Source organism: Scyliorhinus canicula, chromosome 14, assembly GCF_902713615.1.
Source record: "Scyliorhinus canicula chromosome 14, sScyCan1.1, whole genome shotgun sequence".
In the NCBI taxonomy this organism is placed as follows: Eukaryota; Metazoa; Chordata; class Chondrichthyes; order Carcharhiniformes; family Scyliorhinidae; genus Scyliorhinus; species Scyliorhinus canicula.
In genome coordinates, this window is record NC_052159.1 from 76,547,059 (window position 1) to 76,574,726 (window position 27,668).

Sequence of the window (27,668 nt, forward strand, 5' to 3'; positions counted from 1 at the left end):
AGACAATTGCAGGTAAATCCTTACATGGGAACATCCAAGAGGGATTCCCCAGCGCATCTTTGGGGTACTCCCAAATCCAATGCTGAGGAGCCCGGAAGTTATAGCCCAATATTAACTGAAACAGATGGTAGAATTTGTGCTCCATACAACTAGATGAAGAAAACTGTTTATGTTTGTTTTCAGTGTTAGTTAATGTACGAGAGACTAAATGTCTTTCCCAGCCTCCTCCCCTGTATTTCATCCTTAATCTGTAGTTCTGAAGCCTATCTTTCTGTGTCCTCCAGCAGTACTTACATGGTAAACATGTTCTAAATACAGCATCCACAGGAAATACTACACCTCAACATCCCCTAGCAGGATTTAATTGCACTAAAATGACATGGAAGCAAAACTGACAGTGGCGTAGATATATTTATACACTGTGCATACAATATATCATGGATCTATAGATTTTCAGAATTGATAGCCTGCTTCTGCTAGACTTAACATATTTCCATTCTTAGGATTCTACACTTGTCAGTAAATTATCATTTACTTTCAACTACACACTTGACCATCTGCAATACTGGGCTTCAGCATGAATAAGTAACCCTTTTAATGATGAAATATTACTACTGTACACTCCTGATAACTCTCATTGAAAATGCTTCTCTGGTAGACCAATAGGAATATACTCGGCGATTGTTGGCCATGGTATTTGGTCCATCCACTGCAACTATGGGCGGGATTCACCGGCCTCCCAGCGTATGTTTCTCGGCAGCACGCCATTCACTGGTGGTGGGATTCTCTACTCCCGCTGCTGCCAATAGGAACTCCACGCTGCCGGGAAACTCAGAGGCAAGGATGCACTGCTGCCGGGACCAGAGAACACTGCCGCCAGCGAACGACCAGACAATTCCAACCTATATCTAATTTTATTTCCATTGTTGTGAACCAGAGGTTTGCACCCTATGTTCAATGGGATCTGAGTTTACTGATGTCACAGTAATTTCTATACTCAGGTGTATAATCCGAGAGGTCTGTCCATCATTGTGAGATTCCTTATTCTGCAACAAATATTACTTGAGGCAATGGTCTTCTGTTCAAAACTTGTATTTACATCACTAAGGTCACCAGTGAAGTGGTATTTATCAAATTGTTGGAACTGTGCATTGACAAGTCCCCAGGTTTTTAATGGATTTCATCCTGGGGTCTTAAAAGAAGTGGTTAGTGAGATAGTTGATGTGTTGGTTTTATTTTTCCAAAATGTACTGGATTCGGGGAAGGTTTCATTAGATTGGAGAACAACAAATGTAACTCCTTTATTAATAAAGGGAGGGGACAGAAAGTAGGAAACTATAGGCCAGTAGTCATAGATCTTATACCCAGTGTGGTTTTGGCAGGAGGCCATCTGGTTGCTGTTTTTAAACGTAACCAATGGCCATTTTTGTTGCTATAGACTGTAAAGTAAAGGGATAACAGCTACCGACATGTGTGTGAGAATCAATGTCACAGTGATGTTATTTACTGAGAGATGAATGATGAGTGCCCAAAAGTGAAGCTGGAGCTATGTCCTGATGTTCCTTAACCTTACATTCTAATTTTAATTTTAACTTCAACTTCACATTCTTATCTACTCACAATCACCTTTCTCCCCCTTCCTATCAAAAATCCGTTTACTTCTGCCTCAAAGATATTCAAAGACTCTGCCAACAACCAGATAGCACCCAGCCCAGGATGTTCTGTTAATATTGTGTAAAACCTGACAATCACCTTTTTATGGCCCAAAGACTTTGCTGGCTGATCTTCCAAGAGTCTCAAATTTGAGTAGGGAACCACACTGGACATGATATCTACTGGCACCTATTGATGAAGAGAATTCTAAAGTCTCTAAACCCTCTGAGAGACAATTGTTTTTCTAATCATGTCTTAAATGGATGACCCCTTATTTTTAAACAGTGGCCCCCAGTTCTAGATTGTTCCACACGAGGAACCAGCCTTTCCACATTCACCTTAACAGGATCTTCAAGTCACCTTTTAAACTCCAGTAGATACAAGCCTAGCCTGTGCAAACTTTCCTCATAAGACAGTCTGTCCATTCCAGCTATTAATCTAGTAAACCTTCTCTGAACTGCTTCCAATGCATTTACATTTTTCCTTAAATAAGGAGGCCAGTATTGTTCACTCTGCTCCAGATATGGTCTCACCAATGCACTGCATAACTGAAACATAACCCCCCTATTCTTGTGTTCTATTCTTCTTGCAATAAACAAGAACATTCTATTAGCTTTGCTGCACCTGTGTACTGTTTGTGATTCATGCACCAGAACACCCCAATCCCTCTGCAAATCCGAGCTCTGCAATCTCTCACCATTTAGATAATATGCTTTGTTTTGTCCGTTCTGCCAAAATGTACAACCTCCCATTTTTCCACATTATACTCTATTTTGCTAGGTATTTGCCCACTCACCTAACCTATCTATACCCTTTTGTAGCCTCCTTAGGTCCTTATTTTCCTACATACCTTTTGAGTCATCAGCAAATTTAGCAACCATGCCATCGATCCTTTCATTTATGTAAATTGTCAAGAGTTGAGGCCCAGGAGGCTGAATTGCTGACTTGAGGAGAATGAGATGGGAGAAAAACACTAACCCTATCCTAGCTTATTTACACATTATTTGAATGCCAGTTATTAACACAGGTACTGCATCAAACGTATTCTCAGGAAAGTACCAAAAATACCTTCTGCATTGCAAGGACAACAACCTGCCACTGATAATGGGCCTCTGGCTCTTTGCCACCACAAAAATAGATATACTTGGGGTCTACCACAAAGGGATTTAATTGCCAATGAGATTCAAAGCTGTATTTAAAGCTGATTTTATAGATTAATTTAATCTGATATAACCTTTTATTTCTAGAAACAGTGCTTATTCCATTTGTGGTTGCCATGCAATTAAATGCATATTGATTATAGGCTGATTGAAGCAAACATTCATAGGACAGAGATTCAATCAGCTGGCTGCAGCTCTGTTCAATAGTGCTATTTGTTGGACAGATCAATACTTTAATTTTCAGTTCATATCTTCACTCCATTTCTCATTCTCTACAAAAATAGCCACATTGGTTTTTCAGTCGATATTTGAACCAAAGTAGATTGTAAGATCTTGGTGATGCTATATGAACAAATCTTCATTCAAAGAGTACAGAATACAATCAAAAGAGGTTATGGATTCTGACTAAGTATACCATTTCTGTCACATCTTCTGGCACCAGCATTCTGATCTTAAGCAGAATCCTTGTAACAGACAGCGATGTTCCAATTTTATTCATGCAGTGCTTTTTTCAGCTGTCAGAAATTGTGGAAACTATTGTATAAGGTGCAATTATGATGGTTTACATTGGAACATTTCTAGTTTCATACAAAGATGTTCTTAAAACTTCACATCAGAGGCAGCACGGTGGCACAGTGGTTAACACTGGGACTACAGCCCTGAGGACCCAGGTTCAATCCCAGCCCTGGGTCACTGTCCGTGTGGAGTTTGCACATTCTTCCCGTGTCTGCGTGGGATTCACCCCCACAACCCAAAGATGTGCAGGTTAGGTGGATTCGCCACACTAAATTGCCACTTAATTGGGGAAAAAAATAATTGTGTGCTCTAAATTTATTTTTTAAAAACGTCACATCAGGCACATGGAGGCAGCAGGTCATATATGCAGATTGACTCGTTCCAAAAGCCAGATAATTGTATCTTAGAAAACCTTGATCATTCCTTTATGTTTCTTTGCTGTGCAAAATCCACTTAACCAACAGGGTCTTTGAAAATCAGCCAGAACCATCCTGATCATTCGATAACTACAGTACATAGTTGTTTCCAGAAATACATCTGGTATTAGGCTGGGGGCTGATACTAGTTATCAGCCTTATTGGTCAAACATGCAGCTGTTTTGTATAGCTGGTTAAGTGTGACAATAAGCAACTGCTCCTCTCAGATTTTATTAAAGCCTTATCTTGAAAAATGTTTTTTCTTGCTTACAAGTAAATTAAGCAATGACGTATGTGCTTTAATAAATTACCTTTATCATTTCTGTATGATGAGACACCAAGATAGCTTTCTGACTTTTTATTCATTATAAAAGCACAAAAAAAGTTTCATGAACACTTTTTCACAAAGATAACATTCCTTTAACACAAAATGGCACTGGTGAATTATAAGAATTGATAAAAGAAGTTTTGTGTGTGTGTGTGTATAAAGGAACACCAACTGGAAATGAAAACAAGAATATTTCTACATGAAATGTTTACAATCAGACTGAAGTTATAGGCAATCAGATTGAAGATATAAAACTATGTTACCCCAATAGAAAAGCTTATTTACTGTAGTAGAGGAATCTGAACAGTGGTATTTATTTTAAAAAGACCTATGTATCCACTTACCTTTCATATCCTGATGTCAGAATTTGCATCAAAACTACATTTTTTACCATCCATCATTCGTCCACTATTTTGAATTACATCATTGTCATTTTCTCAGTCAGCTTCCTGGTTTTCTGATAATTCCAGACAAAACATCACAAAGGGTGTCGACAGGAACAATAGCCAAGTTGGAAACGGTCAGTGTTGTATGTCTGGTCTCTCGCTGGTGTTTGGCTATGTCTGTTGATACTCACTATTGCACCATCTAGTTTCAAACCAACCAGAACTGTAGACATCCTGTCTATGTCATACTTATCACACAGCTAGCTATATACTACCTCTGAAATCACAGAACTATAATAAAGACTTGAATAATTTCAGTCATGTGTTTTTAGATGATACGTGTTATAGCAAGTGTCGGGATGAAAGATGAGAAAAGTTAAAGCAAACAGATTGCAACAGAGTTCATATCTGAAAGTGATGCAGTGGAAAATTAAGATTTGAATCACATTAGATTTGATCTCATTAATGCAGGATAAAACTGCTCCAAATATGTTATGCAATACATATTTAGAGCCTATTTGAGCTTTTAGAGCTCTGATATATTAGTTGTGGTCATTTTAAAAAAGTGTAACCGGCAGATATAGAAAGTGTGTCTTTTACGCTTAGAGCTTCTTGGTACTCATGTGTGGTACAATCTGATAGCATCTTCAGCATGACACTTTACTCATTCCCCCTTGTAACCACCAAATGGAAAACTTTAATACAAAAACATTGAAATAGTGTTCCTTTGATCACCTCGGTGATAATTGTGTGACTTAAATACAGGTTGGCACTTTAAAAGCTAGTTTTACTCGGGTTTTATGCCATATGGTGGTGGCAGTACTAGCTGAGAGCCTCACACTGGTAGCAAGGACTTTAAAAGATTCACAAACCAGCAAGGGGGGGGGGGGGGGAGAGGAGCTAGGGTAGGGTAGAGTGCAGGGGGATATTGAGGCAGGTCCGTGAGTGAACAGAGCCGTGGTTTGCATTATATTTAATGTGGAATTTGTGTCGACTTCTTTTTTTGTTTGTACTGTGCAATGTCAGTTTTTCTATATGCCTAAAATACCTCAATAAAATTGTTTGTAAAAACAAAAAATTCACAAACGTTGGCTGCTGGAACAGCGGGTCATAAACCTCTTTGGAGGAACTGTTACGACTATTTATTTTTTCAGATCCCGTAATGGTGGGCAGCACGTTAGCATTGTGGATAGCACAACTGCTTCACAGTTCCAGGGTCCCAGGTTCGATTCCGGCTTGGGTCACTGTCTGTGCGGAGTCTGCACATCCTCCCCGTGTGTGCTTGGGTTTCCTCCGGGTGCTCCGGTTTCCTCCCACAGTCCAAAGATGTGCAGGTTAGGTGGATTGGCCATGATAAATTGCCCTTACTTTCCAAAATTGCCCTTAGTGTCCACAATTGCCCTTAGTGTTGGGTGGGGTTACTGGGTTATGGGGTCCGCCTGGCGTGTCGGAGACGGTTGCGGGGTAGTGGTCGGTAGGTGGGGGCAGTGAAGGTGCGGGGGGCAGTGCAGGCGCGGGAGGACACAGGAGCCCCGGGGGAGGGGGGGGGGGCGAAAGAGACACGGTTGGTGGCGGTAGGCGATGCTGGGATGCGGGGGAGGGGTGCGTTGGCAGGGGAAGCAGCGGGCGCCAGGTCCCGTAGGGAGACTGACTGTATCTTGCCGTCCGTCTGGGTGCATGACGTAGGCGTAATGGGGGTTTGCATGCAGCAGCTGGACCCTCTCAACTAGGGGGTCTGTCTTATGGCTCCTAATATGCCTCCGGAGAAGGACAGGCTCGGAGTTGTCAGCCAGGATGGAAGCAAGACCCTGGAGATGGACTTCCTGGGGACGACAAACAAGCGGTTGTGAGGGGTCTCATTCGTGGCTGTGCAGAGGAGCGACCTAATGGAGTGGAGCGCATCGGGGAGCACCTCCTGCCAGAGGGGAACTGGGAGACTTCTAGACCGAAGGGCAAGAAAGAAGGCCTTCCATACCGTCGCGTTCTCCCTCTCCATCTGCCCATTGCCCTGCGGGTTGTAGCTGGTAGTCCTGCTCGAGACGATGCCCTTACCGAGTGTGGTAGTATGACTAGGGAGATTACGGTACCTTAGAACCATGCTGCCATTGGTGCAGAAGACTCGCTGCCCATTGGCCCAGGCAAGTCATGTGCCTCTCTGCCAATTGGCTCAGGCTAGTCATGTAACTACCCGCCGATTGGCTGAGAGGTTGTTAGTTCCGCCTACGAGGCGGGGTATAAGAACCCGTACCGGCTGGCAGTCGTCCTTTCTCTGTACGTCTACTGCCGGGCACACATCTAGTGTATTAAAGCCTGTTGTTTGGAACTACTTCTCGACTCGAGTCCAATTGATGGTGCATCAATTTAATACACTAGAATTTTGAAATGGAGCTACGGATCAATCCAGACTGCCTCCGAATCAGCCCGCATGCTGCAAACGCGTCAGCAACGTTTAAGCATTGGCTGGCATGTTTCAACAGTTACCTCGCCACCGCAGAAAACTGCCCGACCAGGGAACAGAAACTCCACATCCTCCACTCGTGCGTGGGCACCGCCGTCAACTCTCTGATAGAGGATGAACTGGACTATGACGCCGCTATGGATCTGCTGAAGGGACATTTCATCAGGCCAGTGAATCAGGTCTACGCGAGGCACCTCCTGGCTATGAGGCAACAATTCCCCGGTGAGTCCCTCGGCGAATTCTATTGGGCCGTCATTGTCCGGGGGAGAAAATGCGCCTGCCCGCAAGTCACTGAAGCGGAGCACACCGAACTCTTGATCAGGGATGCCTTTGTTGCGGGCATGCAATCATCCCAGATACACCAGAGGCTGCTGGAAAAGGACACTTTAAGCCTCGCTGAGGCACGGACCCTCGCATTCTCCTTGGAGGTCGCCGACCGCAACGCCCACGCGTATGCCCCTGGCCGTGCGGCGACCCCTTAGGCAGCGTGGCACGCAACCCCCCCCCACCCCACCCCCACCGATTCTGACCCCCCCAGACCTGCGCTGCAGGACGCCCCGATAAGCCCACGGGCCCCCGCCCTGCTGCTACTTTTGCGGTCAGGCCAAGCACCCCCGCCCGCGCTGTCCGGCCCGCACCGCAACCTGTAAAAGCTGCGGCAAGAAGGGACACTATGCGGCTGTCTGCCAATCAAAGTCAGTCGCTGCCGTCCCGAACAGCGATCACGGGTCCCCCCCTGCGCTCCTCTAGGGCCCCGTGCGGCCCGCGGACCTCCACCTCCCACTGCCATGAGTGATCCACGGGCGCCGCCATTTTGGGCCCCCGACTCCACGTGTGAACCCCAGGCGCCGCCATCTTGTTCAACCCCCACCACGTGCGGCCGACGGGCGCCGCCATCTTGGTCTAGCCTGGAGGACCCCGCAAGTGACTACTCCATGATGGATGGCGACTCTGAGTTCCTGCCACGACTCGCCGCGGTGACGCTGGATCAATCACGGCCCCGCACGCTTTCCACGGTGACCACACAGATCCTCCTCAACAGTCATGAGACGAGCTGCCTACTGGACTCCGGGAGCACAGAGTTTCGTCCACCCCGACACGGTAAGACACTGCGCGCTCCCCGTTCACCCAGTAAAACACAAAATCGCTCTGGCCTCTGGTTCGCACTCAGTCCAAATCACCAGGTGCTGCGTAGCGGACCTCATGGTCCGGGGAGGGTTTTTAAAAACTATAAACTCCTCGTCCTTCCCCGCCTCTGCGCACCGGCACTCCTAGGACTGGATTTTCAGTGCAACCTGCAGAGCTTAACCTTCAAATTCGGCGGCCCTATTCCCCCCCCTTACTATCTGCAGCCTTGCGTCCCTCAAGGTCGGCCCCCCTTCCTTGTTTGCAAACCTCACCCCGGATTACAAACCCGTCGCCACCAGGAGCAGACGGTACAGTGCCCAGGACCGGACCTTCATCAGGTCCGAGGTCCAAAGGCTTCTGAAGGAAGGAGTCACAGAGGCCAGCAACAGTCCCTGGTGAGCACAACTGCTGTTTGGTAGGACTGGGGAGAAAAACCGGATGGTCATCGACTACAGTCAGACCATCAACAGGTTTACGCAGCTGGACGCGTATCCTCTCCCCCGTATCTCCGATCTGGTTAACAGAATCACGCAGTACAAAGTCTTTTCCACGGTGGACCTTAAGTCCGCCTATCGCCAGCTCCCCATCCGCGCGAGATGGGCGCCTCTACCACTTTCTAAGGGTTCCATTCCGTGTCACAAATGGGGTCTCGGTCTTCCAAAGGGAGATGGACCAAATTGCTGGCCAATACAGTTTACGGGCAACCTTCCCGTATCTCGACAATGTCACCATCTGCGGCCATGACCAGCAGGACCACGACATCAACCTCCACAACTTCCTCCGTATCGCAAAACTCCTTAACCTCACTTACAATAAGGATAAGTGCGTGTTCAGCACCGACCGTCTAGCCATCCTCGGCTACGTAGTGCGTAACGGAGTGATAGGCCCCGACCCCGAACGCTTGCGCCCCCTAATGGAACTTCCCCTCCCCAACTCCCTCAAAGCCCTCAAACGCTGTCTGGACTTCTTTTCCTATTATGCCCAGTGGGTCCCTAACTACGCCGACAAAGCCCGCCCTCTCATCCAGTCCAACATGTTCCCCCTGTCGATGGAGGCCCGCCAGGCCTTTAGCCGCATCAAAGCGGATATCGTAAAGGACACGATGCGCGCTATCGACGAGTCCCTCCCATTCCAGGTTGAAAGCGACGCGTCTGATGTAGCTCTGGCAGCCACCCTCAACCAAGCGGGCAGACCCGTGGCCTTCTTCTCCCGGACCCTCCACGCCTCCGAAATCCGCCATTCCTCGGTGGAAAAGGAGGCACAGCCCATAATAGAAGCTGTTCGACATTGGAGGCACTATCTGGCCGGCAGGAGGTTCACCCTCCTCACAGACCAGTGAGTGGTCAGTGGCCTTTATGTTTGATAATGCACAGAGGGGCAAGATCAAGAACGACAAGATCTTGCGGTGGCGGATCGAGTTGCCCACGTACAACTACGAAATCTTGTATCGTCCTAGGAAACTCAACGAGCCTCCTGATGCCCTGTCCCGCGGTACCTGCGCGAACGCACAGGTGGACCGCATCCGCACCCCCCACGCGGAACTCTGCCATCCAGGGGTAACCCACTTCTTTCATTTAATCAAGACCCGCAACCTGCCCTACTCCATCGAGGAGGTCAGGACTGTGACCAGGGAATGCCACATCTGCGCGGAGTGCAAGCCGTACTTTTACCGCCCCAAGCAGGCCCATCTGATAAAGGCTTCCCGCCCCTTTGAACGTCTCAGCATGGACTTCAAAGGTCCCCTCCCCTCCAACAACTGCAACACGTATTTCTTAAATGTGATTGACGAGTACTCCCGCTTCCCGTTCACCATCCCCTGCCCCGACATGACCACGACAACCATCATCAAAACCCTCCACTCCATTTTCTCCCTGTTCGGTTACCCCGCGTACATCCACAGCGATCGGGGGTCCTCCTTTATGAGCGACGAGCTGCGTCAATTCCTGTTTAGCAGGGGCATCGGCACTCGCAGGACGACCAGTTATAACCCCCGGGGTAACGGTCAGGTTGAGAGGGAGAACGGTACGGTCTGGAAGACCGTCCTGCTGGCCCTGCGGTCCAAGTGTCTCCCGGTCTCCCACTGGCAAGAGGTCCTCCCAGACGCCCTCCACTCTATTCGGTCTGTCCTCTGTACTGCCACGAATCAACCACCTTACGAACGTCTTCTTGTTTTCCCCAGGAAGTCGTCCTCAGGATCCCCGCTCCCAACCTGGCTGGCCACCGCCGGGCCCATCCTGCTCCGGAAGCATGTGCGGGTGCACAAGTCCGACCCGTTGGTTGAACGAGTCAAGTTACTCCACGCGAACCCGCAGTACGCGTACGTGGAGTATCCCGACGGACGACAGGACACTGTCTCCCTTCGGGACCTGGCACCCGCCAGAGTGCGGCCGCAACCCCCAGCACCAGCACCCCCCCTCCAGTCCCAACCGCCCCCAGCGCCCCCGCAACCCAGCGCACAGGATCCCCTCCCCTGGCCCAGCCACCGCCAGCACCGGCCAGGGGTACGGACACAGGACCACGACCGCCGCTCCCGGAGTCACGGACGACCACCGCTCCAACGTCACCGGCTCAGGTGCGCAGGTCCAGCAGGACATCGAAGGCACCCACCCGGCTGATCGAGTCAATTTGATGTTCTGATGGACTTTATGGGCTCTTTGTGTTCATGCACATGTCCCTTGCATGTTTCTTTTTCATTTATTCGCTTGTATACTGTGTGCAGTGATATTGCCTTTTTGCACGTTCGTCGCGGGCCAGTGGGCAGCCATAGATACCTCGGTACAACTTGAATTATCTCTAATCATACTACCAGTCTTATGGGGCACCTCCCCCCTCCATCCCTCTTCTGCCTCTCTCCCCCCCCCCGCTTCTTTCTCAACAAGGGGTGAATGTGGTAGTATGACTAGGGAGATTACGGTAACTTAGAACCATGCTGCCATTGGTGCAGATGACTCGCTGCCCATTGGCCCAGGCAAGTCATGTGCCTCTCTGCCAATTGGCTGAGGCTAGTCATGTGACTGCCCGCCGATTGGCTGAGAGGTTGGTAGCTCCGCCTACGAGGCGGGGTATAAGAACTCGTACCGGCTGGCAGTCGGCCTTTCTCTGTACGTCTACTGCCGGGCACACATTTAGTGTATTAAAGCCTGTTGTTTGGAACTACTTCACGACTCGAGTCCAATTGATGGTGCATCACCGAGCAGGTACTGATACAGCTCATCGCTCATAAACGATGTGCCCTGGTCACTGTGGATGTATGCAGGGAAACCGAACAGTGTGAAGATGCTGTGCAGAGCCTTTATTACTGTGGCCGAGGTCAGGTCGTGGCAAGGGTCAGCGAAAGGGAAGCGGGAGTACTCGTCAATGATGATCAGGAACTACAGATTGTGGTTGGTGGGCAGGAGTGGCCCCTTGAAGTCGATACTGAGGCGCTCAAAGGGTGGGAGGTCTTTACCAGATGGGCCTTGTCTAGCCGATAGAAGTGCGGTTTGCACTCCGCGGAGACTTGGCAATCCCTGGTCATGGCTCTGACCTCCTCGGTGGAGTAGGGCAGGTTGCGGGACTTAATAAAATGGACAAGCCGGGTGACCCCTGGGTGGCAGAGGTTGTTGTGGAGAGCCCGCAGTCGGTCCTCCTGTGCGCTGGCGCAAGTACCGCGGGACAGGGCATCTGAGGGCTCGTTGAGTTCCCCAGAACGATACTTAATATCGTATGTGTAGTTGGAGAGTTCGATCCTCCACCTCAAGATCTTATCATTTTAAATCTTGCCCTGCTGTGCATTGTCAAACATAAAGGCTACCGACCGTTGGTCGGTGACGAGGGTGAACCTCCTACCAGCTAGGTAGTGCCTCCAATGCCGCACAGCTTCCACAATGGTTTGCGCCTTCCTTCTCGACAGAGGAGTGTCGAATCTAGGAAGCATTGAGGGTTCTAGAGAAGAAGGCTACGACCCTGCCTGCCTGGTTGAGGGCAGCAGCCAGGGCGACGTCTGACGCATCGCACTCTACCTGAAAAGGGATGGACTGGTCCACTGCATGCATGGCAGCCTTAGTGATATTGGTCATGATGGGGATGAAGGCCGAGCGAGCCTCAGCCGTCAGGGGAAACGTAGTGGTCTTAATAAGTGGGCGGGCTTTGTCCGCATAGTTGGGGACCCACTGGGCGTAGTATGAGAAAAGCCCCAGTCACCGTTTGAGGGCCTTGAGGCTGTGGGGAAGGGGAAGTTCCGTGAGGGGGCGCATGCGGTCGGGGTTGGGCCCCAGGACTCCATTTTCCATGACATAGCAGAGTATGGCTAGCTGGGTTGTGCAGAAAACGCATTTCTCCCTATTATATGCGAGGTTGAGGGATTGGGCGGTTTGGAGGAACTTCTTAAGGTTGGCGTCGTGGTCCTGCTGGTCATAGCCGTAGATGGTGACATTGTCCAAGTACAGGTATGTAGCCCGCAGCCCGTACTAGTCCACCATTCGGTCCATTGTTCTCTGGAAGACCGAGACCCCGTTGGTGATGCCGAAAGGGACCCTGAGGTAGTGCAAGAGTCAGCCGGCTGCTTCAAAAGCCATATAGTAGCGATCCTCCGGGCGGATCGGGAGCTGGTGGTAGGCAGACTTCAGATCCACCGTAGAGAAAACCTGATATTGCACGATCTGGTTGACCATCTCTGCAATGCAGGGGAGGGGGTACGCATTCAGTTACGTGAACCGGTTAATGGTCTGGCTGTAGTCCACCACCATCCGGTTCTTTTCCCCAGTACTGACAACCACCACTTGAGCTCTCCAGGGGCTGTTGCTGGCCTCGATGACCCCCTCTCTCAAGAGTCGCTGGACCTCTGACTTGATGAAAGTCATATCTTGTGAACTGTACCGCCTGCTGCTGGTGGCCACGGGCTTACAGTCGGGGGTGAAGTTCGCGAAGAGTGAGGGGGGGTGCGACCTTAAGGGTCAGGCTTCAGTGACTGCATTGAAAGTCTAGTCCAAGCAGTAGAGGGGCGTAGAGGTGAGGGAGGACATAGAGCTTAAAAAGGGCACACTCAGCGCCCTGTATCGCGAGGTTCACGACGCAGTACCCCTGGATTCGGACCGAATGGGATCCGGAGGTGAGGGAGATCATTTGAGATGCGGAGTAGATGCGCAGGGAGCAACGCCTTACCGTTTCGAGGTGTACGAAGCTCTCCGTGCTCCCGGAGTCAAAGAGACAGGGTGTCTTGGCCCGTTGACCCGGACGACCAACCTGGAACTCCTCAGGTGCTTCGGCCGCGACTGGTCGAGGGTGACGGCGCCGAGCTGCGGGTAATCAGTATAGTCGGAGGCATCTGGGTCACAAAATGGCGGCCCCCATGAGTCGCACGTGTCGGATTGAGCTGAAGATGGCCGCCTCCACGTGGCGGATGACGCGTCTGAAGGGGGCGTTTGCGGCAGGCACGCAGCCGCATAACGGGGTCTGTGGGCCTGTGAGCCCATGGGTCAGGCCTGAGGAGCTTTCGGCTTCTGGGCTTTTGATCTGGCCAGACAGACTCTGGCAGTGACCCTTTTTGCCGCAGTCGCTGCATGTCACGGAGCGGGCTGGGCAACACTGCCGTGGTTGTTGGCCCTGGCTGCAGGAGTAGCATGACGGTCCCCCGGTCTGGGCGGGCAGCCGTGTGGCTCAGGCCTGTGACGTGGCCGGGTATGGCAACACCCGCGTCGGTGGGGCCCACGTGGGGCTCGCTGGGTCCGCGGGGAACGCACTGAGGCTCTGAGCCTCTAGTTTTCCAGTGTCCTGCAGGTCCGTAGCCCCGTTTTCCAGCAGTCGCTGCCTGACATAATTAGAGCGGACCCCAGCCAGATAGGTGTCCCGGATCTGCAGCTTCATGTGCTCCTCAGCGTCACGTCTTAATAATTACAGTTTCTGGCGAGTAGGGTCAGGTTTTCCAGATATTCGTCCAGAGATTCTCCTGCGTGCTGCTGGTGGGTAGTGAGCAGATGCCGTGCGAACATCTCGTTTACAAGCTTGATGAAGCGCTTCTTTGGAATTGGGACCGCTGCCTCTGGCTCCGCCCCATCCGGAACGGTATATAGTCCTGTGCCCAGTGGGTGCGCGCTCATTTTGTACAGAAGTCACTGCCAGGCTAGTTCTTTGTGTAATAAAGCCTTCGTTCACTTGTTTATACGGTCTCTCTGTGAATTGATGGTAGATCAGGGTGTTTATCAGCTTTTCAGGCAAGAGAGCATTTAAAAGGCCCAGATTGGTCCAAGTAATGGGCTTCAAGAAAAATTCTGAGCAGCTTTACCCCTCCTCTTCCCCCCCGCCACCGTACGATCAATTGGACTTCCGGGAGCCCGAGAAATATTTTATCCCAGTTCCCTTTCCTGGATCGTTTGTCAGGGAGATTCCTTAAGATGGCATAAGCAAAGGTTATGGTTCCACTGAGCGGCAACTACAGATGAGGGACATCAAGAGAAATAAAACTTGGGAGGGAATAGTGCTGAAGGAATCTTGTCTTTCTGAGGTAGTGCCATCACAGCCCTGGTGACTTTGCCACAATATTTACGTGCCTAAATACCCATCGTGCTGGCTGGGTCTTGGGAAGCATATCTGATTCTGCACAAAAGAAGACAACGCTGATCAAAAGGCAGCATTGCCACAGCAAACAAGTCACTGTAAATACACAAGGGGTTAATGTAAATTCACGTTGACTAGATAGACACTAGAGGGAGCACCAGAGACATAATGACACACAGACAGTCAACCAATCGGCCAGTAAAATAGGACACGACCAATGGGCATTCAAGACACACACAGAGGTGACACTACCACAGGAGGGCATTACACCAACCCATATAAAAGGACACAGCACACATGCTCAGTCTCTTTCCAGTGGAGACACTTAGTGAGTAAACAGGGTTGACTGAAACACATCACACCCACCATGTGGATTGTAGCAGGTCTGGTTCGTCAGTCTCAGTAGCTATAGCAGCATTAACAGGAGAGGCGAATCCAAGTAGGAGAATCGTTAACAGTTTAATAAAGTCTGGACCTTCCTTTGTCAGAGTGCACATCAAGGAATCAGCATATGCTACGTCAAGAGCATAACAAAACAAGATTATGATCTCACTTGGCACTGAGGGATGTTTTCTCTCAGGCACTGGGACAGCATAGGTGAAGATATCAAGCTATTTCTTCCACTGCAAGGACACCTGCTGCAACCATGCAACAGAGAGCTGGCACATGCAAGATTAGTAGTAATCATCTGTTGCCTGAAACTCAGTTACAACCTCTGGCGCAATGTAATGATGACCTATAGGAACTGTCATTCCTCACAAACACCACCTTGGTTTCAATTCCCATCACTTTTTTTTAAAATTTAGGGTGCCCAATTCATTTTTTCCAATTAAGGGGCAATTTAGTGTGGCCAATCCACCTACCCTGCACATCTTTGGGTTGTGGGGGCGAAACCCACTCAGACACGGGGAGAATGTGCAAACTCCACACGGACAGTGACCCAGAATCGAACCTGGGACCTCAGCGCCGTGAGGCAGCAGGGCTAACCCACTGTGCCACCGTGCTGCCCTCAATTCCCATCACTAAATGACTCTGGTGATGAGCTGCTCCATCTCTCCTCAAAGTCATGTCTGCACTAATTTTTCTTTCCTTCCACTTCTGCCTTTTTAATCAGCTGCCCTTTAGCCTTAGTAAAGGCTGCTAATGGATTGAACGTTATGGTTCCCTCAATGCTTTCTAAATGTTAACCTCTTATTGCGACACCCCATTTTAATTGTTCATTCCTGTATATGTCACTTAGACGCAATTATTTCCTTGTAGAAAACTCATGATTTACAGTCACAGTTTTCACCTGCAGTTGTGAATAATTATTTAAATGGGTTGAGTGTTATTTGTAAGTGACCTTTTGGGTGGAATTTGTATTCGTTCTAAACCATTTAGAATTGGCTTGGATCTAGAGAAGGAAAAACACCTCCTCCGTCTCCAAATGGTAGCATAATTTAACTCTAATATTGCTACTGGCAGCAAATGGTGTTTATCCATCTGAAACTGTGGTTCCTATGGCAATAAAATAGAGTACACAATTCCAATCCAAGGGACACAATCTGGTTTGGCATTTTAAAATAAATAAATCTTGATCCCTGAATGCAGTAAAAAAGATTGCATAGAACCTGTCTAATTAATTCAATCTTTTGTATGAAGCGAGAGCCACAAGTAAAATCCCTCAAATAGATACATTTCTCCACCAAACTGGCAGGCAATGAAGTCTATTAAATCTTACAGGCTCGAATACTCACCCCCTGACCAGTTCATGGTCATAGCAGAAGCTGGACCGCCACGTTCCATTGTATCTGATTTATTTCCATTCTCACCAGCTTCAAACACATTCTTTGACACATTTTCATCAAGTTCCTTTGAAAGCTCTGATTGACATTATTGGAAGTTTATCTTACACACTCTGGGAAAAAGAAATATTCCTATACCTAGCATAAAATGAATAAGTCTCAAGCAATATTAAGATCAGTAGCTCAGTGGTTGATGGCCAAATACATAGTTGAGAGAGTAAGAGTCAACTTATTCCACTACTACAGGTAGGAATAAAAATAGCTGCTAATATGTTAAGAACTCTTGCAAAATGCACAATACACACAAGTTAACTGTTTATTTTCGTTGTTTAACATTGGATGGTCATCAATGGTACAGGATTATTTGAAAACAAATATGAGGTTCTTCTTTTATTTCCCAAAATATCATACCAGATGGTCCACACAGTGAGAAACATACTTTCATGTTCACCACTGCTTAATTAGAATGGAAATATCAAAGTAGACATTTCAGTTTGGGTGCTTGACAGTTGTGGAGTGCATCCCAGGTGCACTGTGCCTCTGAGGAAGTAGATGCAAATGTTTTTCCTACCCAGGGTCATTTGCATGTTCCGGGCGTACTATTAGTACAATCTTGCTCTTTGGTGGGAGATTGTGCCTGAACAGAGAATAGGAACCTGTTCTCTCAGGCCTGCACATGCACTCTTGGCTGGTTACAGCCTTTCGGATGACCCTGGGCTGGGGAGAGTGAAGGAGCTGGAGGAGGAGGAGGGGGGAGGGGTAGAGAAAATAGAAAAGAATGTGTGCCTCTGCTCATCATACCACCACGGATCCCTGATCTGTAGGTGCTTTGGGAAAACCCTGCTTTCTTTAGAGACCCCTTCTCTTCAGCAACCAGTGAACAAACACACAAAAGGAGTGTGGGAAAATCTCCTGTTCACTTATTAATATGTAGCTGTTGGTTGTGTACTTACTTAGAAGTGCAGGCTAATTACATCAGATGGGAAAGCCCCAGGAAACCCAAGGGGCTGGTGGTCATCCGATTTTTAAAAATTGTTTTTAAAGTACCCAATTCATTTTTTTTCCAATTAAGGGCAATTTAGCATGGCCAATCCACCTACACTGCACATCCTTGGGTTGTGGGGCGAGACCCAAGCAGACACGGGAAGAATGTACAAACAGCAGACAGACAGTGACCCGGGGCAGGGATCGAACCTAGGTCCTCGACACCGTGAGGCTGCAGTACTAATCACTGCACCGCCCATGATCATTCTAGTAGGAGCAGGATTTCGCATTCAGAGTTGTGACATGAATATTGGGGTCAAAAAGGTTCCATCCCAGCACTGAGTCAAGGACAGTCACTTGATAGTGATTTTGCCTTAATTAGTGGCCATAAGGCATGCTCACTATCCAATTAAGGATGGCAGGCTTGGCCTCTAAGCTGTTGGGCCAATAGGAGGGGGTGGCGTTGGAGGGTGGCCTGCAAGAGGACTGGAATCTTGCTTAATAAACTACATGCTGCTTGATGGTATCCGTTTCACCCCCAGTTCGGCCTCCAACAAAATGGCTCATGGTGGGATAGTGGCAGCAAACTGGCATGCCAGACTGTGGTATAAAATTGTGCATCCACCTACTGCTGTTCTCACCCCTATATTGAGGAGAACATTCTGTCCAGGTCTCTGCCCTTTTACCTCTTTCCTGTGCCTGAGGAAAGCTGATTTATGAAGTGCAGTGAAGATCAAAATTTACCCAATACTTTTGTCATTAACATTTATTTATTTTTATACCCGTTGATTATTTCCAGATTATCTGATGAATATTTTCTTATTTACAATCTTTGTTGGCTGCTGAGGCCACCAATATTATTTATAGGGAGCATTTTTCTGATAGTATGACTACGCTGTAATACCGGCAGGAGGGTGCACTACACCTCAGGGTGACTATACTGACACGAGAGTAAGCAGTGAAGAGTCACCAGAATTATATCAGGGTTTGGGAGGGCTAGATTATGAAGACAGAATATCTATGAAGACATATTGTCCAAAATTTGTCCTATTTTACCTTTAGATAAGAAGACTGAGCTGTGATCAGATTAAGACATTTCAAATGTTAAAGGGATTTGATAGTGTAGATGTGGTGAAACATGAACTAGGGCTTATAATCTTAAAATTAGGGCTCGACAATTCAGGGGAGGAAATCGCAAAGGTCAGCAGGAATGTCAAATTCTCGCCCCCAAAATGCTGGGGCAATTGGAGCTTTGAAGTCAATCAATTTTTATTGAATGAGGGAATTAAATGAAATGTATTAAAGGCGGGTGAAGTGGTATTATGTCACAGATTTGATTGGTGTAATCAGGCTCAAGAGGCTGAATGCCTTACTCCTGTCGAGATTTCTTACGCAGAGCAATGCTGTAGATAGCGAAATGCAGATGCTTCCTTTGTGGTTTTGCCATAAACCACTCAACTTATCACCCTTAATACAATGGGTAATATCAGTGTCAACTTGGACTTTGATTAATTCAGAAATGATCTGGGATAACTTTTGTTCTTTTGCTGAATAAATAAATGATGATAAGGTAGTTAACCTACATCCAAGAGCTTCCTCTCCCATGACAAATTGAAATAATCACTTCACATAAAAATTTTAAACATTTTAAAACTAAGCATTTTAAAATAAAACATAAATGTTTAATGGTCAAATAGTTCATATGTTGCACAACTGCTATGCTTAAAACAAGGCCATTGTTTCATGAAAAACTGGATAGATCAAGGTAAAGGAGCTATACTGCCACACAATAATAGTAACCGCAAAGTCAGTCAATGGAATGGCATGTATACTTCACAAAAAAACTTTTTAAAATAGCATGCACCTTTTGTGTATATTTTGAGCAAACTTTATACAACATGACCAGATCAGGGGGCAGCATGGTAGCATTGTGGATAACACAGTTGCTTCACAGCTCCAGGGTCCCAGGTTCGATTCCCGGCTTGGGTCACTGTCTGTGCGGAGTCTGCATGTTCTCCCAGAGTCTGCGTGAATTTCCTCCGGGTGCTCCGGTTTCCTCCCACAATCCAAAGATGTGCAGGTTAGGTGGATTGGACACGCTAAATTGCCCTTAGTGTCCAAAATTGCCCTTAGTGTTGGGTGGGGTTACTGGGTTATGGGGATAGGGTGGAGGTGTGGACCTTGGGTAGGGTGCCCTTTCCAAGAGTCAGTGCAGACTCGATGGGCCGAATGGCCTCCTTCTGCACTGTAAATTCTATGATCTATTATCAGTGCCTCACGAAATATTCGCCCCAATGGAAGTTTAAGCGTTTCCAGTAATCAATTCCATAGCAAAAGAACGAGTAATTCAGCTGAAGGCAGTTTACCAACACAAAAAGTTAACAAACAGCACAAAATAATGTGGCAATATATTTCCACCAGGTTTGAGATCAATGTTGTTTGTATATATAATGGGGATTAAACTCATGTGGCTATCACTCCAAAGTTATTAATCAGCTTTCAATACTGACACATTCTAAATTCCATGAATTGAAAAACAGTAACATTCATTATAAATGGGCAGAACATAACTTACTGTTGTAGATGGTGAAGAGGGCATGCTGGCAATTTATTTGATCAGCCAAATTACGTCATAGACTTGGGTCGGGATTCTCCGTGAACCGGCGGGTCGGGCCACTCCAGCGCGGAGGAGTGGCGGGAACCACTTCGGCGTCGGGCCGTCGCAAAGGTGCGGAATCCTCCGCACCTTCAGGGGCTAGGCCGGCACCGGAGTGGTTTGCACCCCGCCAGCTGGCGCGGAAGGGGCATGGCGCCACGCCAACTGGTGCTGGCGCAAATTGGCGCATGCGCAAGAGCACCAGCGTGCGCTGGCGTCATCCCAGCACATGCGCAGGGGGGTTCATCTCCGCGTCGGCCATTGTGGACTTTTACGCTAGCCGACGTGGAGGATTAGAGTGCCCCCATGGCACAGGCCTGCCTGTGGATCGGTGGACCCCGATCGCGAGTCAGGCCACCGTGGGAGCGCTTCCCAGGGCCAGATCCCCCCAGGACGCCTTGAGGCCGCCCACGCAGTCAGGTCCCGCCAGTAAGTACCTACGCTAATTTACGCTGGCAGGACCGGCCGAAAACGGGTGGCCATTCGGTCCATCGCGGGCTGGAGAATCGCCTGGGGGCCGCTGCTAGTGGTTGCCGACCGGCACGATTTCCGCCCCCGCAAAATCCCCGGCGATTCTCCGATCCGGTTGGGGCAGAGAATCTCACCCTTGATTTTCCAGGTTTGTGTGAACGTGTGGTGGGCAGAGGGTTCTCTTGCTGTTCACATACATCAGGAAAATATGGATGCGTTCATTTTTATGATTGCGACATTATTTACCGTACAACAGGATCTTCCTGATGTGTGGTCATTGCATCAGCTTCCACACTGCTAGTGAGGGTTCAGAAAAAATATTACCCACATACCATTAGTATGAAGCTCAGTTCGATTGTTTGTCAATGTTTCTTCGGCCGGGATGTCAATCCCTCTGGTTGAAATCATCCAGTCCTCAGAGAAAATCCACATGAATGAGTATTCTCACTCAGAGAAAGTGGTATAGGGAAAAAAAGGAAATGTCACGGGAGTAGTCAAAAAGCACTTTGGACGACAGAGATTAGAGGCAATGCTGGACCAAATAAAGGCAGCTTCACCTAGAATAAAATTTAAGACAGAAAATGCTGGAAAAATGCAGACGGCCTGCGAGTCATCACCTTGAAAAATTAACATTGTTTGTTTCTCTCCCCACAGGCACTGCCAGGCCTGGTGAGAATTTCCAGCATTATCAGTTTTTATTTCAGAATTCCAGCACCTGGAGCATTTTGTTTTTGTGTTGTTGCTTTTCACCTCGCATATCTGACCTTGGAATAACTCATTCAAACTGTGGTTATTCAAAAATAATGTTCTGTCCCCCACACATTCCAAGTGTGGTGAACACAAAATTGTATTTCTCAAGATGATAAGTTAAAAAGGAAACTATTCTGCAATTATCAAGATGAATTACAAGATATTAAAAGTTGCTTATCATGCTCACTTCCTTTAAGAGCCACACTTATTCCCCTTTCCATTCATGCTTAGTTGGTAAGATCTCTTGCATCATGGTCAGATTCCCACCCCCGCAACGACCCCAAAATCGGTTCAAAAGCCTACCTATGCCACTGGCACCATCCCACTTTCAACCTGCCACCTGAATGCTGGCCCATGTCCCTGGCTTGATCCTTCATATCACCTAATGGCATAGAGAAGAAAAAAATGAGATGAACAGAAAACACGAATCAAAACAGAACAGGGATAGTGAGACAGAGATAAAACAAACTATAAATGGAGATGAGGAAAGGAAAGCAGATAAAAACTTCAAAAATAGAAGAGAAACAGAGTGCGGGGTAGGGGAGTACATATGTGAGCAGTTTCCCAAGCTATGAAGGTGGCAGGTGCATATGGGGTTGGGGGGGGGGGGGGGGGGGGGGGGGGGGGGGGGGGGAGGTGAACAGAAAGAGACTGTATGACAGAGAGAGAAAGATTTTGTGCAATTTTCTCTGACACACTTGGCAAGTACACAAGGGGCGTTCAAGGCATGGCCTTCTGGTCAGCAGTGATGCTGTGCACATTGCCATGCCCATGGACCTTTCTGCAATCTGACCGTTTTGCGATTTTTCAGCAGGGACCTCTGATCCTAGCTGAAACAGTTTGGGTCAGCGCTGACATCTCTGCAGAACACAGAGCATAGGCGAAAAGAGGCAAAGATGGGACAGTTCCCTTTTTATGAGATCAAAAACTTAGCTAAATACAGCAGCTAAAGATCTGAAGTGTTTCAGAGGTTTAGTGAGTAGGTGTGCGAGTGCGTAGCAGGGCAGGTGCCGGATGCTTGAGTGAGCACATGGGTGGGAGAGTGTACACGCGGATGGGAGAATGTATGATACAGGCATGAGGCCATGGGCATATTAACGAATGGGCATGCACATGGGGTGTGTGTGAGTGAATAGTCGATGATGGCTGTGTGAGGGCATGGGTGGGTGCAAGAGTGCACGGATGGGTGAGTGGGCAGTCAGTTTGGGTTACTTTTGGGGGTGGCGGTGGTGGAAGAGAGAGAGAGTCAGTCCAGGAGTAGTTGAGTTTGGTCGGCAGGAATGAGCTGTTCTGGGGTGTCAAGAGTTACTCCAGGTATTAACCAGCTTAACATTTCCTGGGTAAGTATCCAGGTAAGATCCACGTTACTTATCCAAAATGCTGACGCTAAGCTCAGTGTCAGAGGCCTCTGCCCGCAGAGGGTCCAAGGTAGCGGAAATATGTATATAAACTTCCTGAGCGATTTTTGCACATGCCTGTGATTCAGGACTTCACATTATCCCGACACACACCAACTTAAATTTAGATTTTGACAATATGGTTATCGGCAGATTGTATTTTAAAAGTCACTCTTTGTATTGCTGTGCTACAACTCCCTTTGCTGGCGATTAGTTGGTTAATGTTTTGCGGTACAGTGCAGAATGATGAAAAGATTGTGCAACATTACTTTTTTCTATTTAGATTGGTTGGAACTGCATATGCACTTGATACAAATTCTGTGTTGTAGGTGGAATGTGGCAACAGAACAGCTTATGGTGACACTGATGTGGGTGGAAATATTGTTGCCTCAGAGTTGTAATGCTGAATGTCAGCACATGATAAACTGATGGGTACAGCGAGCTACTTTTAAACATTCATCCGGATTTTAAAAGTTTCAATGTTTTCAAAACGAGGACAATGATGGCTAGCTTTTCACTGGATTCAGAGAAAATTTATACAAAGCCAACAAAGGTTCATATATTAAATTGACATGGAAAATGGTCAGGGTGTATTTCAGGATTACTGCTAAATAAGCAATAATTGGTTTGTTTCATCATTGAAGTAGTGTTCAGAGAGCAATTTATCTCCCTGAATCTCAATGAGGAACATTGTGTGAGATATCTAAGTTTCACTAAAGTCATCCTCACAGAAATTTGCCACCAGCTGCAGACACAACTGCAACCTCAGAGCAGGGCAAGGACATTGCTAGAGGCTGTGAAGGCAACTGTGGCGATTAACTTTTGTGTGTCTGCTGTTTCCAGGCTGGAGATGGAGTTATTTGTAAAACTGCTGACTTCGATCTAATGTTGAGTTAGAGAGGTCACTGAAGCTCTCTATTCAGAGAGCTAACTATATTTAATTTGTTCTTCCCGGAGACAGTGTGCAGAGAGAGAAAGCATGTTGCCTTGTAGGACTATAGTCGTGCCACATTGGCTGCACAACATCACTTCATGGGCAGCACATGTCAGCTCTGCTCTATACTGGATGCCAAAGGCATTCCACGTCCTCACATCCAGGTTCTGCAGAACCACACAAAGGGAATTATACAGGTCAATGCTCAAATCCTGCCAGCAATCATGATGCTTTCAATCTGTAGCAGTTCGCTGTGCCAGCTATATTCGACTCATCATGGCAAAGAGTGGCTACCGGGTGACCAGAGCTATACAGAAATGACATGGCTGATGACTCCAGTGTATAGCCCACTTACATGTGCTGAATTTGCAAACAAAATAAGCAGTGCTGCCACAAGAAATGTCAAAGAACAAATCATTACTGTGTTGAAACAGTGCTTCTGCTGCCTGAACCACTGCAGTACATGCAGGGTGGGTGTCAAGATGTATTGTGGCCTGCTTCATGCTGCACAACTTTGCCACAGTGAGAACACAGTCCTTGACACCACTGATTCAGAAAGCAGTTAAAATGAAGGAGCAGGAGGAAAAGGAAGAGGCTGCCCATATAGAACTCACCACAACTTCAATTCTTAATTCATCATCAGCCTAAAACCTTACTCTGTGATTGACCATCATAGCATTTATCTGACCACGACACAGGTTTTTGAACCAAATTTGAATGAAATCACGTAATGCTGCAGAAAAATTCAACTAACCGCCCTTGTGTACTCGCTTAGTATCTGCCTTCTGTTATCTTCCTATCCTAGTGTCCCGATTCAGAACAACCCCAGTAACTGAAGCATGGCTGTTGGAAACTGCTGACTTTCAGTGGAGGAGACTACAGATTGCCCTGCAGGATGACCTTGAGTTCCTCCTGGTTTAGAAAGCCCAGCTGAATTATCTCAGCATGGATGGTAGCAGTCTGGATTGGTTGGGTGACAGCAACAGTAAGGGCACTGGTGGAGTGGGCACTGTTGGGAGGATGAGTGTTTTACCCCAAGGGCAATCAGTTCATGCCCTTCCAGGAGCCTACTTATGCCCATTGCCTCACCACGTGCAGAGCCGACCTCTAAGCTATCGTCAAAGATACTTGCGATGTTAGTTGCTGAACTGGTGGCTATGAGTGTGAAATCAAGTGACAGTGCTGTGTCTTCATCATCATCATTCATTGTGCTGTTCCTCCACTATCCGGTCAGGTTGCATCTTGAACATAGAACATACAGTACAGATGGAGGCCATTCAGCCCATCGAGTCTGCACCGACCCACTTAAGCCCTCACTTCCACCTATCCCTGTAACCCCAATAACCCCTCCTAACCTTTTTGGACACTAAGGGCAATTTAGCATTGCCAATCCACCTACCATGCATGTCTTTGGACTGTGGGAGGAAACCGGAGCACCTGGAGGAAACCCACGCAGACACGGGGTGAACGTGCAGACTCCGCTCAGACAGTAATCCAGCGGGGAATTGCACCTGGGACCCTGATGTTGTGAAGCCACAGTGCTAGCCATATGTGCTACCCTGCTGCCCACAAATCTCTTGAATATCTGAAAAGAAAAATGGCACGACAGTAAGATTGTAACCCAGGAAGGGGCAGGAGAATGCAAAAGGTGTATGCTTAAGTCTTCTGCAGCTAATAAGTCAAAAGAGTGTGTGGAATGAAGGGGATGAGGAGTGTAAGGAGAATGTTCTGATTAAAGGTCATCGATCCAAAATGTTAATCATGTTTCTCCACACTTGTTGCCAGGTGTTACACCGTCAATTCACTGTGAGACCGTGAGAACGAGTGAACATTAGGCTTTAATATCCATGAACTCGCCTGCCAGAGTCGGCTGTACAAATGAGTGCCACCCACAGGTGGCCGGACTATGTATGGGCCCGGTGAGGGCGGAGCCAGAGGCGGAGCCTACCGGGGTTCCAGTACAGTACCTGGAAGTAGCCCGTATCATCACTTCCAGGTCATGGGTCACATCATTAAACAGACAGTACAGACAGCTCATGCATTTGGTGAAATACATTCATCACACCAGGCTTCCAGTTCTGTAGTAATTTGCTTTAGCGAGAATGAGGATTAGGTATGTGGATATCACCACCTGTGATTTCAGCTCTGTCACTGGCCACAGCCTCAACAATGGCTGTTCCAATAAAGGTCAGCACCGTCTCCTCCATAAAGTTAGGACATGCAGGTGCAGCTGAATCTCAGCAGTTATCTCCTGCCATCTCTAGTAATATGTAACCTTGTCCTGCAAGAGAGAGAAAAGTCTGTAAGTGAGCAAGATACATATGTTTGGGTGACATGGTTGTCGTGTTTGACGAGCTGGACAGTGTGTGCAAGCTGTGAGACATAGGTGTGAGGCTTGCAACTGTGTGAAGTATGTGATGGTGAAGTGCAGCATACGAATATTCGGTAAGAGATCTGATTGAGAGAGACTGTTTCTAGGTGAGCTATGGGGGTGTGTTGTGAATTGAGCAGTGGCCGATAGTGCAGTTTGTCGGATATGGCATTTGAAGATGCATTCACTGATCTTGACCACTCAAGAAATTGTTGAACGTCTTGCATCCACGTCTTTGGGGCTGGATTCCATGACTTTCTACTCCCACTACCCTTTGACCATGTCTCAGATGGTAGATACAGGACATCTTTCCTCTTTTCTATCAACTCCACCAAGACCTCCAGTGCAGCATCTGGGAAAGTGGGAGCCCACTCTGTCCATGTTGTGTCATTTCCCATTACTTTCCAGGTCAAATTCTCTTCAATCATGACTCCCAGAACCTGCCTTAGGCGTATTGCACATCCCCTTTAAGAAATGCAGGTCAGCTTTAATCAGGACCGGCTGGTACTACCTATTCAAGATATTGGCTCCCTCATATTGTCTGTAGCCAATGAACAGCAGAGTGCTGCCTGTATACAGAGATTATTCAAATAGACAGGCAATACGAGGTGATGCGATTTCTGCATTCAAACCAACGTATTGTGATCAATCACACATTGTGATCCATACTCTTGTTTTTGGGGCTATCCCAATTTAGGCCCCATCTAATCTACACTCTGTAAAAAAAAGAACTCTGTTCAAGACTGGGAGTCACAGGGATCAATCTGATTTACCACACAAACAACACTAATCATATGATCTTCAATATTCATTGAGAAGACACACAAGTACTCAGTAAATATAAGGGTAGTTACAACCAAACTCAGAGCTTCAAAAAAGTGACAGTGGGTAGTTTATAGGTGGGTCATAATCATTAGGCTTTAAATTATTTCACCCTTTCCACAGGATACAATTTGAAAGCAAGTGATATTTGCTGGTTGGGTCTGCACCTTATTCCTACTAAACACTGTGTGAACCATATTGTCATAGGATGTGGATGAGAATCTTAGCTTTTCATCATCCCTATTCACAGCAAAGTGCATTTGCCAGAAGAGGATTGAACGATTGAATAATCGTATGGTGGAAATTCTTTCCCACCTTCCTCATGATAATCAAAAACTCTCCATAAGTTATGCATAGTAGCTTCACCTTTTCTGAAGAGCTTGGATAAGGATATCTTGCATTGGGACATCTGCACAAAATGATCTGTTCCAAGGGTGAAAAATATTTTTGAAATAAATGATGAAAGGACACAAAAAGAACGGAGAGGGAGAAAATGCTACCAGCAACAAAAAGCAAAAAGGAATAGAGTTAGCCCACTACAGGACTACAATTCAGGAACATTTGCATTTGAACTAAGGACAACTTAACTACTGCTGAAAGAGATGAGCTTTGAAGATTTTTTTCTTCCACTCATCAGGCCGATGGAAGAATTAAAAAGTTCACAGGGGGCAACAACTAAAACTAAATGAGATAAAAGTGCTGAATGATTGACAATTCAATTCTGATTGGATGAGGCATTTCCAGAGAGTATGCACCAGGGAACTATTCTCACCCACGTTTTTGTTTCATCAAAAAAAAAGGCACGATACCTGGAAATGTTCTTTTATCCTGCAGAGGACAGGTCTCTGCATATATACAGCTTTGAGTAGGTGTAAAGTGAATCACAATGTGAGCTCAACTGATAATCTTCAATTGGTTGT

The 27,668-nt window shown here is 47.3% G+C and overlaps 1 protein-coding gene across 3 annotated transcripts in view; it reads right to left on the reverse strand.

Moving 5' to 3' along the window:
* gab2 (GRB2-associated binding protein 2) overlaps positions 1-27,668 on the reverse strand; it is a 437,888-nt gene that overhangs the window by 229,530 nt on the left and 180,690 nt on the right. Inside the window, exon 1 of one of the 3 annotated variants that reach the window (XM_038818921.1) lies at positions 20,807-20,829. The exons of 1 other annotated variant lie outside the window; for it this stretch is intronic. In XM_038818921.1, coding sequence (XP_038674849.1) covers positions 20,807-20,809 — 3 coding nt within the window. In that variant the 5' untranslated portion in view covers positions 20,810-20,829. Of the gene's footprint in view, positions 1-4,417; positions 4,584-20,806; positions 20,830-27,668 lie in introns of those variants that run through there. One more of the 3 variants, XM_038818922.1, reaches the window with a different exon arrangement.